General features: G+C 38.3%; 1 protein-coding gene across 1 annotated transcript in view; it reads right to left on the bottom strand.

Moving 5' to 3' along the window:
• Positions 1-13,422: 13,422 nt before the first annotated feature.
• The window catches only part of LOC111178990 (ephrin type-A receptor 6), a 201,620-nt gene continuing 200,237 nt past the window's right edge, over positions 13,423-14,805 (bottom strand). The window contains 1 exon segment of the mRNA XM_089909884.1: positions 13,423-14,805. Within this exon segment, the coding sequence (XP_089766010.1) occupies positions 14,730-14,805 (76 nt within the window). The 3' untranslated portion in view covers positions 13,423-14,729.

Below are 14,805 nucleotides of genomic sequence, written 5' to 3'. Positions count from 1 at the left end.
AACAAGGTAATGATTCAGTTTCTATAAAAAAAACCAGAATTAAGGATCAGAATGTGTTAGGACCTAAATTATTCAATATATACAGAAAAGAGTAATCTAGAAAACATTATCTTTATGTATAATTCATTTAGCAGCTGCCTATTTATGACACATATTAGACACTGATTAAGAGCATGGTTAAACAACTGAATAATGTGCATGCTTCATATGATAACACTCCGTTCTTATTGCAAGTTTAAAGAAGCAGAACTAGGTATAGTGAAACTCTGTGTGTTTATGTTAATTAGAATAGGTCATGATCTGAATATATGCTAATATTTATGGATCATGAATGCATTCAGAACTGTTCCTTGCAGAGGGAGAGGTCCAAGGGAAAGTTTGAGGAAAAGTTATTTGCGGTCTCCTTTTCAGTGGCCCGTAGTGAACCACGGCTGTAAATGTTTGCTGTATGAAAACCTGATTAGTGTAGCTAGCATAAACCAACAAAGGGATAGCCAGGTGAGAAAATGGGGAAAAAGTATTTATTTCTTAACAAGGATGCTGATAAATTTTTGAATGCTTGAAATTCAATTTTGTATCTTTTAAAAGTATACTTCAGAATTCGATAGCACTTTCCCTAGCTTTTGATCTCCTAATGATTGTTTATAGGCTTGGAAAAGCTGATGATTGTGGGGCTTAATGGTAGGCCCTGGGGTGACAATGAGGGATAGGTATTGAATTTGAAACTGTGGAAGAATCTGAGGTTTCATGGAATATTGCCCAGAATTCCATTAAAAAAAATCAGTAACGGTAATGTTCATTTCCTTAATCTCTTCACCTTTCATTTAAAAATAAATGTTACCCAGTGAAATGACCTCCATCATTTTGATTAGAAAAGTCACATGAAAACAATCAAACAAACATGTTGTTTATTCACCAACTAATACCAGGGAGAAAAAATTTTAAATATACTGATCAGAAAGATATCTTGGAACTCTGCCAGGAGGTATTTCTCTATAACATATATATATATATATATATATATTTTTTTTTTTTTGCGGTACGCGGGCCTCTCACTGCTGTGGCCTCTCCCGTTGCGGAGCACAGGCTCCGGACACGCAGGCTCATCGGCCATGGCTCACGGGCCCAGCCGCTACGCGGCATGTGGGATCCTCCCGGACCGGGGCACAAACCCGTGTCCCCTGCATCGGCAGGCGGACTCTCAACCACTGCGCCACCAGGGAAGCCCCATATATTGTTTTCTTTCTCTTAGCGTGAAGTAAAATACTGATTGCAGAATACTTTAAAAAGTTCAATAAACAAAAGAACAAGAAACATTTTGAGATATGTGTGTATTTGTAATATATATCACCAAAGACTAAGAGATCATTCTCCTTATTTCTCAATCTTCAAAGACTTTCAACTACTGCTATCCATTATCTTCCGCATGGGTCTCAGAGGTGAGAAACAGAAGGAAGTTTGCATAGGACAGGAAAGAATTTACATTGGGAAGTACTGGAGAAGGAGGAAGATTCAGTTGTGGAACAGATACTTTCCTTTAACAATGTCATTATAGCAATAGTTAATTGACATTGTTCCTAACATAATAGCCGTGTGACTTGAGCACATCACTTAATTTCTTTGGGCCTCAATTTCCTTACTTGTTAAAAAATATATAAATACACACACATACTCACATATGTTGGTGGAGCTATTGACACAAGATATCTCAAGTATCTTCACCATTCTTTATGTTTTCTATTACCAGCTTACATAAAGCTACCATCATTTCTTGTCTAGGATGTGGCAAATGAATCTTTTGTTCTCTCTTTTGCCCTCTACAATTCATTCCCAACATATCAGGCAGAGTGAGCGCTTAAAAAACACAAATTCTGTTATGTCCTCAACTGCTTAAAGTTTTCCAATGGCTTCATTTCATAGTTAGTCTACTCCTTTCCATGACCTTTGAGTTTATACAGGATCTGGCCTCTCAGTCCTAGTTTCCTACCACTTACCCTGATCTCTCAGTGTGTCAACCATCTTGGCCTTATTCCTACTTCTAAAATATGCCAAGCTTGTTCCCTAAGGTTTAGGATCTATATTTGTTTTCCTTCACCTCAGAACATCTGGCTTCAGATCTTTTCTTGGCTGGTACCTTTACAATTTTCAGGTCTCATTTCAAATGACACCTCATTAAAGACATATTTTCTAGCCATGCTTCCAAGGTAGCTACTCAATTTTATTTTTTATGTTTTTATTATATATCCAGCATCTATCACTATCTAAGATTGAGATTCCTCTTTCTCTCTTTTTTAACTTTGTTTATTATCCTTATTCCCACCATACTCAAGGCTGTAAGCTCCAAAAGAAAAGCTTATTCATTGGAATATCTCCAGTCCTCAGAACAGTATCTGGCACACAATAGGCACTCAACACACATGTTGTATAAAATCTCAGACTGTAATTACACATGATTATTTAATGCCTGTCTTCTCCCCAGACCTTAAGTACTTTAATCTCCAATTTAGCACCCAATAATATTAAGATATACATGTTAAATGAATAAATTATGATTATTTAATCCTCAAACTAACTGTATATTTATAGTCTGCTTAGATAATTTAGTCAGTTTGTATGACTGAGGTGATACTTTACTTAAACTCATGTTTTCATTTTCCTATTTACATTACCTATTAATCTGGAGGTTTTCTTATGTGCTGATTACTGTATCAGAATGTCTTCAGATACAAGTCATAGAAGGCCCAATTCTCAGTAGCTTAAGCAAATAAAATATTTAACTAAATTATAAAAAAATAACTGGAGTAAGTGGGTTCTGTGTTGACATAGGTGCTTAACAATTTCATCAGACAACCAGGTTCTTTTGCTCTCCTACTTGGCCATCTTTAGCACTGGGTTTGTCTCCTTAGGCTTGTTGCCTCATGACTGAAGGATGGCTGTCACAGCCCCAAGCCTATGTCCTTCCAAAACTATAATCAAGGCAATAAAGAAAAGAAGGGGCCAATTCTACAAAGCTCTCTCAAGAAAGACAGCTTGGTTACATCTTGATGTAACCAAGATGTGGTTCTTGGTTACATCTTGATGTAGCTAAGATGTGGTTCTTGGTTACATCAAGCCTATTTATAATAGACTTCAACCCCCAAATTTTCCCCACAGTTGCCAATCTCACTTTCCTTTACGTTTAAGTGACCTGTCAAAGAGTAAAATTTAAGTGTCAAAGGAGAATGGTATAAGTATAACTGGCTTATGTATAAATCATGATTTATTTCTTGGACCTGAGTTCATCATAAACATCCAAATAAAGATTTTATTAGCAAGGAAGAGACGACAAGAGAGGCTGGGTAGCCAACTAACAGGGTCTGCCACAAACAGCATAAATAACTGATAACCTTTTTCAATTTATTTACCATTGATGTGAAGCTCTTTACACTGGGAATAAGTAAGTCTTCACAGAGCTTTCATGTGATTTATCCTGTATTTATAATGTTTTCCTTTCCAGTTTTTTATTGTCAGAGGAAAAAAAAGCATTTTTTCCACATCAGAGATAAAACTAGAAATTAAGCATTAGTAATGACTTCTTTCTTCAGATGGTACCTTTGAAACTCCAGGGCTAAGGTCAGCAGCTTTGTGTACATTGCCTTGTTTTTTTCTTTTCTCTGCACAAGCAAGATGGGCCAATGAACACTGTACTTTCTGCTTGCTAAACATCCGCTGATTGATCTTCCCCAGGAAATCAATTTAGTCTGGGTTTATTCTAAAATCACTGGGAGCAGGGAGAGAACCTCTGAATTACACAGTGTTGGATGTTGCAAAAACAAGCAGCACTTGGTATTTCCTGTGGTTCTTGGTTACATCAAGGTGTACGCCAAATATCTTGAGAACTGTGACTGGTCTTTGATTATTCCTCATTGATTAGCACTTACACTAGAAGGATTGGATATATTCAGATGCTTGTAGGTATTAAAATATTATATATTATGTGATTTTTATGAACAATTTGTCTTGGGTCTTATCCATGCTATAGGCATCGACCAAAACATTGGTAGAATGTTTTCAGAGACTTCAAAATAGAATTATCCCGTTTGTGAATACCCTGACCCATTGTCATAACTGCTTCAATGTTTGTAACATTTGCTGCTTTCTACTGTAATTATTTCATCTCCTTATGATACATTAAGGATTGTCTTAGGCTTACTCGTTTGGTGGCTTGTGATTAACAGTGACATCAGAGAAAAAAAATTAATATAATTTTCCTGAAAACAATGTTCTTATAGTTTCAATCACTTTCTTTCTACCATTTTCTTATTTGTGTAATTATCAGCAATTAATTAAGCAGCCACTAAGTAGTACATTAATCTAGGTGCTGAAAGCGTTAAAAAATGTAAAAGATAAATAACCTGCTCTCTAGGGTTTTATAAAAATCTAAAGGGATTCATTACTTTAGGAAAAAAAAAAAAAAACTACTCGTAAGTCACCCCAAGCCTTGAGCACTGAACAGAAAGTTTCTTAGTGGTCTCTTGTCTTCAGTAATGTCTTCCCAGGTCTAAGTCCTTAGGGTCCTTTCTTTAAAATGTATATTGGAAAGACACAAGACTTACATCTACAAAGGATTTGCTTTTGTACGTGCTTTGCACAAATGACAGATGGGGGTTTTCCCAAAGCATGGCTTGGCTTCTTAATGGTATGTATGATTGAACAGGATGGTCTTCTCTCTAGCTTCAAGGTTTCTGATAGAGCAATCTGCTTTGCACAGTCCTTTTCTACTCTGTGTATGATAATCTTCAAACCTGTTTCCTGTGTTTTACTACCAAGAGCTCTGTAATGATCACAAACCCTTGTTTCCTAAGCTTCAGAGATGAGACCTTTCCAGGAAATCATTCTTTGGATATTATCTGATATTGTTGATTCCCATTTCCATCTTATGCTCAAGACCTGCCATTGTCAATTCACCTAAGTAGTACATTTCAAAGAGGTCTGTGCCCTCTGATAGCACTGTCCCAGAAAATTACCATGAAGCTTTTGGGTCTCTCAGCCTGTGATCCAAGCTGGTATGTATGGTATTCATCTCTTGAACAGTTATTGAATATTCTTGCTTTGCACTCAGAACATGTTCTCTCTGGTTTAGTATAAAGCTTTGTTGCCCTTTCATCTGCACTGTTGTGGATTTGCTTTCTGGCACTTGGGCTCAAAGTGTGGACACACTAATTCCTGAGAATATAGTTTTTATACATTAGATCATTAGAATATCCTTTACAAAAAGTTTATATTGACAAGGATTTATAAAAACTGTCAGATTTTCTGCTCATGAATTAGTCCATCAAACAAACACTTGCTGGTTCAAGGGCACTTTTTTCCCTTTGAATTTAGAAAACCTAATACTGGCACATCGATTTCTTCCTCTTCAGCTAATTATAATAGTCTGTATATTTGACTGATTTTGACTGACTACTATCATAATACCTGTCAGGTGAGAACTGTTTTTGGGAAGAGTCATTTTGTTGTTTTTCCCAAATGGCACAGCTCCTTTCTTAGTGATGAATTCAGTTTATCAAGCCAGGATTTTATTGTTTTTCATTCTTCCAAGGTTTATTTGTTCACCACCTTTTTATTGAAAAAGAAGTTATTTAAACCTTCACATTATAGCTTTCTGATAACATAGCTATTTTTCTCACTTTTTTCTTTATATTCAGGCTGCTGAATTACATTTGCCTAGAGGAAACTCTCATTTCCTTTTGAATTTTTCATCAAATTCTGTGCAGCAACCTGTCCTTATTTCTATTTATGTTAATGATATGTAGCTTCATGGGGGCTAGTAGTTTTCACGGTCCTCTACCCAAGAGTGCCTTTGTGCCCGAAGCTGTCATATCACTTCCATTTTTTTGCTTGGTTAAATCTTAAGGAACAATTGAAGTACAAGTCATTTTTCTGGTTGGCCCTGGTTCACCTCCATAGACTTAGTGTAAGATGCACTTTACCACATGGTGTATCTCAGCACAGTGTCACCTCTATCATCAATGACTTGATGGACAGAGAATCTTGGGGTAGGATCTCAAAGGATAAAGTTTTATTTTTCAAAATCCAGAAATATCAGAAACATTTCTCAGTACAAGTCCTTTTATTTAATGCATTGGATACCATATGATTTTAAATGAAAGCATTTAAAAGTATTATACTGCATAACTTTTTACAGTAACTCTCTTAGTTAAGAGACAGAAGTGAGTGAAAATTCTGAGTAGGTTTTACTAGCAGGTTAAGCATGTTCTCCAAGCAAATCTCAACTATTCATGTCAAATTAAAGTACTTAGAGGCAGAATAGTGAATGATCTAAAATACTTTTTATCTCATTTTCATTAAAAATATTTACTCTTAAAGCTGGACATGTCTCAAGATTTAAAAATTCACATCAAAAAGTCAAGCCAGGGACTTCCCCTGTGGTCCAGTGGTAAAGAATGTGCTTTACAATGCAGGGGATGCGGGTTCAACACCTGGTCAGGGAAATAAGATCCCACATGCCGTGGGGCAAGTAAGCCCACACACCACAACTACTGAGCTCGCATGCCTCAACTAGAGCCCACATGACACAAACTACAGAGCCCACAGGCTCTGGAGCTCTCGTGCCACAGCTAGAAAGGAGAAAATCCACATGCTACAACTAGAGAGAAGCCCGCACGCTGCAATGAGAGATCCTGCATGCCTCAACGCGTGCCGCGACTAAGACCTGATGCGGCCAAAAAAAGTCATGCCAACTTAGAAACACTTGAATTAAGGGTAAAGGAGGAAGGTGCATGTCTTCTTAGATTGACTCTTCTCACATCTTATGTAGAAGAGGGAGGTTAAGAGTTGGAGCTTGGACTCACCAGCCGAGAGGCTTGTCTGCTCGCCCGCCGGGGCGGGCGGGGGTGGGAGCTGAGGCTCCGGCTTCTGTCGGAGCGCCGGGAGAGGACTGAGGTTGGGCAGCGTGAACACAGCCTGCAGGGCGTTAGTGCACCGCGGCTAGCCAGGAGGGAGTCCGGGGAAAAGTCTGGACCTGCCGAAGAGGCAAGAGACTTTTTCTTCTCGCTTTGTTTCCTGGTGCACGAGGAGAGGGGATTAAGAACGCTGCTTAAGAGAGCTCCAGAGACGGGCGTGAGCCGCGGCTAAAAGTGTGGACCCCACAGACAGACATGAGATGCTAAGGCCGCTGCTGCCGCCACCAAGAAGCCCGTGTGCGAACACAGATCACTATCCACACCCCCTTCCGGGGAGCCTGTGCAGCCCGCCACTGCCAGGCTAGCAACGTCACGCCGGCCTCTGCCGCCGCAGGCCCGCCCCACACTCCGTGACCCTCCCTACTCCCAGCCTGAGTGAGCCAGAGCCTCCGAATCAGCGGCTCCTTTAACCCCATCCTGTCTGAGCAAAGAACAGACGCCCTCCAGCGACCTACACACACAGGCGGGGCCAAATCCAAAGCTGAGCCCCTGGGAGCTGTGAGAACAAAGAAGATAAAGGGAAATCTCTCCCAGCAGCCTCAGAAACAGCGGATTAAAGCTCCACAATCAACTTGATGTACCCTGCATCTGTGGAATACATGAATAGACAATGAATCATCCCAAATTAAGGAGCGGTGTGGATGAAAGGCTCTTGGTGCTGCAGCCAGGAGTCAGTGCTGTGCCTCTGAGGTGGGAGAGCCAACTTCAGGACACTGGTCCACAAGAGGACTCCCAGCTGCACATAATATCAAACGGCGAAAATCTCCCAGAGATCTCCATCTCAACGCCAGCACCCAGCTTCACTCAACGACCAGCAAGCTACAGTGCTGGACATCCTATGCCAAACAACTAGCAAGACAGGAACACAACCCCACCCATTAGCAGAGAGGCTGCCCAAAATCATAATAAGTCTACAGACACCCCAAAACACACCACCAGACGTGGACCTGCCCACCAGAAAGACAAGATCCAGCCTCATCCACCAGAACACAGGCACTAGTACCCTCCACCAGGAAGCCTACACAACCCACTGAACCAACCTTAGCGACTGGGGACAGACACAAAAAACAACAGGAACTACGAACCTTCAGCCTGCAAAAAGGAGACCCCAAACACAGTAAGATAAGCAAAATGAAAAGACAGAAAAACACACAGCAGATGAAGGAGCAAGATAAAAACCCACCAGACCTAACAAATGAAGAGGAAATAGGCAGTCTACCTGAAAAAGAATTCAGAATAATGATAGTAAAGATGATCCAAAATCTTGGAAATAGAATAGACAAAATGCAAGAATCAGTTAACAAGGACATAGAAGAACTAAAGATGAAACAAACAATGATGAACAACACAATAAATGAAATGAAAAATACTCTAGATGGGATCAATAGCAGAATAACTGAGGCAGAAGAACGGATAAGTGACCTGGAAGACAAAATAGTGGAAATAACTAATGCAGAGCAGAATGAAGAAAAAAGAATGAAAAGAACTGAGGACAGTCTCAGAGACCTCTGGGACAACTAAACGCACCAACATTCGAATTATAGGGGTTCCAGAAGAAGAAGAGAAAAAGAAAGGGACTGAGAAAATATTTGAAGAGATTATAGTTGAAAACTTCCCTAATATGGGAAAGGAAATAGTTAATCAAGTCCAGGAAGCACAGAGAGTCCCATACAGGATAAATCCAAGGAGAAATATGCCAAGACACATATTAATCAAACTGTCAAAAATTAAATACAAAGAAAACATATTAAAAGCAGCAAGGGAAAAACAACAAATAACACACAAGGGAATCCCCATAAGGTTAACAGCTGATCTTTCAGCAGAAACTCTGCAAGCCAGAAGGGACTGGCAGGACATATTGAAAGTGTTGAAGGAGAAAAACCTGCAATCAAGATTACTCTACCTAGCAAGGATCTCATTCAGATTTGATGGAGAAATTAAAACCTTTACAGACAAGCAAAAGCTGAGAGAGTTCAGCACCACCAAACCAGCTCTAAAACAACTGCTAAAGGAACTTCTCTAGGCAAGAAACACAAAAGAAGGAAAAGACCTACAATAACGAATCCAAAACAATTAAGAAAATGGGAATGGGAACACACATATCAATAATTACCTAAAATGTAAATGGACTAAATGCTCCCACCAAAAGACACAGATTGGCTGAATGGATACAAAAACAAGACGCATATATTTGCTGTCTACAAGAGACCCACTTCAGACCTAGAGACACATACAGACTGAAAGTAAGGGGATGGAAAAAGTTATTTCATGCAAATGGAAACCAAAAGAAAGCTGGAGTAGCAATTCTCCTATCAGACAAAATAGACTTTAAAATAAAGACTATTAGAAGAGACAAAGAAGGACACTACATAATGATCAAGGGATCGATCCAAGAAGAAGATATAACAATTGTAAATATTTATGCACCCAACATAGGAGCACCTCAATACATAAGGCAAATACTGACAGCCATAAAAGGGGAAATCGACAGTAACACATTCATAGTAGGGGACTTTAACACCCCACTTTCACCAATGGACAGATCATCTAAAATGAAAATAAATAAGGAAACACAAGCTTTAAATGATACATTAAACAAGATGGACTTAATTGATATTTATAGGACATTCCATCCAAAAACAACAGAATACACATTTTTCTCAAGTGCTCATGGAACATTCTCCAGGATAGATCATATCTTCGGTCACAAATCAAGCCTTGGTAAATTTAAGAAAATTGAAATTGTATCAAGTATCTTTTCCGACCACAATGCTATGAGACTAGATATCAATTACAGGAAAAGATCTGTAAAAAATACAAACACATGGAGGCTAAACAATACACACTACCTAATAACGAAGTGATCACTGAAGAAATCAAAGAGGAAATCAAAAAATACCTAGAAACAAATGACAATGGAGACACGACGACTCAAAATCTATGGGATGCAGCAAAAGCAGTTCTAAGAGGGAAGTTTATAGCAATACAATCCTACCTTAAGAAACAGGAAACATCTCAAATAAACAACCTAACCTTGCACCTCAAGCAATTAGAGAAAGAAGAACAAAAAAACCCCAAAGTTAGCAGAAGGAAAGAAATCATAAAAATCAGATCAGAAATAAATGAAAAAGAAATGAAGGAAAAGATAGCAAAGATCAATAAAACTAAAAGCTGGTTCTTTGAAAGGATAAATAAAATTGATAAACCATTAGCCAGACTCATCAAGAAAAAAAGGGAGAAGACTCAAATCAATAGAATTAGAAATGAAAAAGGAGAAGTAACAACTGACACTGCAGAAATATAAAAGATCATGAGAGATTACTACAAGCAACTCTATGCCAATAAAATGGACAACCTGGAAGAAATGGACAAATTCTTAGAAAGGCACAACCTACCAAGACTGAATCAGAAAGAAATAGAAAATATGAACAGACCAATCACAAGCACTGAAATTGAAACTGTGATGAAAAATCTTTCAACAAGCAAAAGCCCAGGACCAGATGGCTTCACAGGCGAATTCTATCAAACATTTAGAGAAGAGCTATCACCTATCCTTCTCAAACTCTTCCAAAATATAGCAGAGGGAGGAACACTCCCAAACTCATTCTACGAGGCCACCATCACCCTGATACCAAAAGCAGACAAGGATGTTACAAAGAAAGAAAACTACAGGCCAATATCACTGATGAACATAGATGCAAAAATCCTCAACAAAACACTAGCAAATAGAATCCAACAGCACATTAAACGGATCATACACCATGATCAAGTGGGGTTTATTCCAGGAATGCAAGGATTCTTCAATAAAGGCAAATCAATCAACGTGATACACCATATTAACTAATTGAAGGAGAAAAACCATATGATCATCTCAATAGATGCAGAGAAAGCTTTTGACACAATTCAACACCCATTTATGATAAAAACCCTGCAGAAAGTAGGCATAGAGGGAACTTTCCTCCACATAATAAAAGCCATATATGACAAACCCACAGCCAACATCATCCTCAATGGTGAAAAACTGAAAGCGTTTCCACTAAGATCAGGAACAAGAAAAGGTTGCCCACTCTCACCACTCTTATTCAACATAGTTTTGGAAGTTTTAGCCACAGCAATCAGAGAAGCAAAGGAAATAAAAGGAATCCAAATTGGAAAAGAAGAAGTAAAGCTGTCACTCTTTGCAGATGACATGATAGTATACATAGAGAATCCTAAAGATGCTACCAGAAAACTACTAGAGCTAATCAATGAATCTGGTAAAGTAGCAGGATATAAAATTAATGCACAGAAATCTCTGGCATTCCTATACACTAAGGATGAAAAATCTGAAAGTGAAAGCAAGAAAACACTCCCATTTACCATTGCAACAAAAAGAATAAAATATCTAGGAATAAACCTACCTAAGGAGACAAAAGACCTGTATGCAGAAAATTATAAGACACTGATGAAAGAAATTAAAGATGATACAAATAGATGGAGAGATATACCATGTTCTTGGATTGGAAGAATCAACATTGTGAAAATGACTCTACTACCCAAAGCAATCTACAGATTCAATGCAATCCCTATCAAACTATCAATGGCATTTTTCACAGAACTAGAACAAAAAATTTCACAATTTGTATGGAAACACAAAAGACCCCGAACAGCCAAAGCAATCTTGAGAACGAAAAACGGAGCTGGAGGAATCAGGCTTCCTGACTTCAGACTATACTACAAAGCTACAGTAAGGTACTGGCACAAAAACAGAAATATAGATCAATGGAACAGGATAGAAAGCCCAGAGATAAACCCATGCACATATGGTCACCTTATCTTTGATAAAGGAGGCAGGAATGTACAGTGGAGAAAGGACAGCCTCTTCAATAAGTGGTGCTGGGAAAACTGGACAGGTACATGTAAAAGTATGAGATTAGATCACTCCCTAACACCATACACAAAAATAAGCTCAAAATGGATTAAAGACCTAAATGTAAGGCCAGAAACTATCAAAGTCTTAGAGGAAAACATAGGCAGGACACTCTATGACATAAATCACAGCAAGGTCCTTTTTGACCCACCTCCTAGAGAAACGGAAATAAAAACAAAAGTAAACAAATGGGACCTAATGAAACTTAAAAGCTTTTGCGCAGCAAAGGAAACCGTAAAGAAGACGAAAAGACAACCCTCAGAATGGGAGAAAATATTTGCAAATAAAGCAACTGACAAAGGATTAATCTCTAAAATTTATAAGCAGCTCATGCAGCTCAATAACAAAAAAACAAACAACCCAATCCAAAAATGGGCAGAAGACCTAAATAGACATTTCTCCAAAGAAGATATACAGAGTGCCAACAAACACATGAAAGAATGCTCAACATCACTAATCATTAGAGAAATGCAAATCAAAACTACAATGAGATATCATCTCACACCAGTCAGAATGGCCATCATCAAAAAATCTGGAAACAATAAATGCTGGAGAGGGTGTGGAGAAAAGGGAACCCTCTTACACTGTTGGTGGGAATGTAAATTGATACAGCCACTGTGGAGAACAGTATGGAGGTTCCTTAAAAAACTACAAATAGAACTACCATATGACCCAGCAATCCCACTACTGGGCATATACCCTGAGAAAACCATAATTCAAAAAGAGTCATGTACCAAAATGTTCATTGCAGCTCTATTTACAATAGCCCAGAGATGGAAACAACCTAAGTGTCCATCATCGGATGAGTGGATAAAGAAGATGTGGCACATATATACAATGGGATATTACTCAGCCATAAAAAGAAACGAAATTGAGCTATTTGTAATGAGGTGGATAGACCTAGAGTCTGTCATACAGAGTGAAGTAAGTCAGAAAGAGAGAGACAAATACCGTATGATAATACATATATATGGAATTTAAGAAAAAAAATGTCATGAAAAACCTAGGGGTGAAACAGGAATAAAGACACAGACTTACTGGAGAATGGACTTGAGGCTATGGGGAGGGGGAAGGGTAAATGGTGACAAAGCGAGAGAGAGGCATGGACATATATACACTACCAAACGTAAGGTAGATAGCTAGTGGGAAGCAGCCGCATAGCACAGGGAGATCAGCTCGGTGCTTTGTGACCGTCTGGAGGGGTGAGATAGGGAGGGTGGGAGGGAGGGAGACGCAAGCGGGAAGAGATATGGGAACATATGTATATATATAACTGATTTATTTTGTTGTGAAGCTGAAACTAACATACCATTTTAAAGCAATTATACTCCAATACAGATGTTAAAATGAAAAAAAAACAGAAAAAAAAATAATGTTATATTTAACATCAAGCAGAATAAATAAAATCGGTTACTTAAAAAAAAAAAAGAGAGTTGCAGCTTGGAGAGGTCTTATGAATGCAAAGTAAATAGAATTAAGATGTTAACAGAACTGTGATTATTCGGATTATGTGTTGTCAATAATGAGACTGTACTTCAACTAGGAAAGTACTTGTATGCAAACATCACTATCAAAATAAAAAGCAAACTTTGTCTTCATAACACAAGTGAACACAATTGAAAATTAGTATCAAGGAATTTTAGAATTTTTACAGATATTGTGATAAAATGATTCTTCCATTTTGTTTCGATCTTTAAACTATAAGAAATGGAGCTACTCATTATAGTTAAAAAAAACTGAGCAGTAACTGCCATTGTACCATATCTTAAATAAAACTTATCTCTTAAAACAGACAAGTGTGAGCCATAATATATCTTTTAATGTTCTTTTTAGGTAAATAGGACCTCATTTCCATACTTGAGAGCAAAGAGGCTTAATATTTTCAATGTAAGTTTAAGACTTGTTGCTTAGCAATATTCAAATGAGAGAGAGTGCCTCCTCCAGAACTGGATATAAAACAATTGTCCATGTGAATGTGTGTTAGATTCAGTAAAGGAAGAGATTTCTTAGCACTTAAATTATAACCAGATATGAGACCATGTAATCAAATGAGAACAATCCAACTCAGTAAATTTTGTGCAGATTAAGTTAGCTACATATCACTAATTGTATATGTATCATTAGGTGTGGTTCATAATCATTCACCAACCTCTCCTCATGAAGTGCCTGGTAGCCTCTTTATAGAATTGGCATGTAAAAACAAGGCCTCTCAGTCCTTGTCTAGATCCTATTTTTGTGCATTTTTTCCCCTTCTATCTTTAGCCCACATTTCTTGGCTTTCATGCCTTCACCAGTTCTTGATGTCCCTTTGCAAAGGCTTGATGTATTTTAGTACAGAGCTTACCAGGAGAATCTGCTACTCCTGTAGTTGCCTTTCAAGCTGCATTGCCCACTCTTGGTGTCTGAACATCTGTTGGTTTTATTATGCGTTCCTTGTTCAGTTAGTCTTGGTCCTCTCTCTGTGCAGCCTCTTATCTCTTCTCAAGAATCCCTTTAGTTTTAGTAATTGGCCCTCCAAGGGATAGAGCCTTAAATATGGTAGCTCCATAATAAACTGTATTGAATACATGTTGAATGAATAGTCTTAGACTTGATGCAGGACATGCAAAAAACACTCTTAAGCTGTAGGAAGAAATACTAGAATTTCTGCTTATTATCAGTTGTAAATCCCATCCTTTTATTTACTTTAGTGTATTTTATAGTGTAGACAATACATTCTCATACATTCCATGGATAGGTCTTCTAACTAGGGGGTAAAGTCTCAGTAATTGTTGACAGAGTAATTTCTCTTGTCTCATCTCTTTCTGGTCTGGTCAGTCTGGCTCCAACGGCCATTCTGCTGTGGTAGGCTCCACCTACCACAGGCTGACCAGTTCAGCACGATAGCCAGTACTGGGGTCACAATGGTCACCCCATCTTTCCAGCCTGTCT

Source organism: Delphinapterus leucas, chromosome 4, assembly GCF_059928025.1.
Source record: "Delphinapterus leucas isolate spDelLeu-1000000601 "Yukka" chromosome 4, BTC_Dleu_Yukka2, whole genome shotgun sequence".
Lineage (NCBI taxonomy): Eukaryota > Metazoa > Chordata > Mammalia > Artiodactyla > Monodontidae > Delphinapterus > Delphinapterus leucas.
Note: the sequence above shows the minus strand (reverse complement) of the source record. Positions and strands in the feature narration are given on the sequence as shown.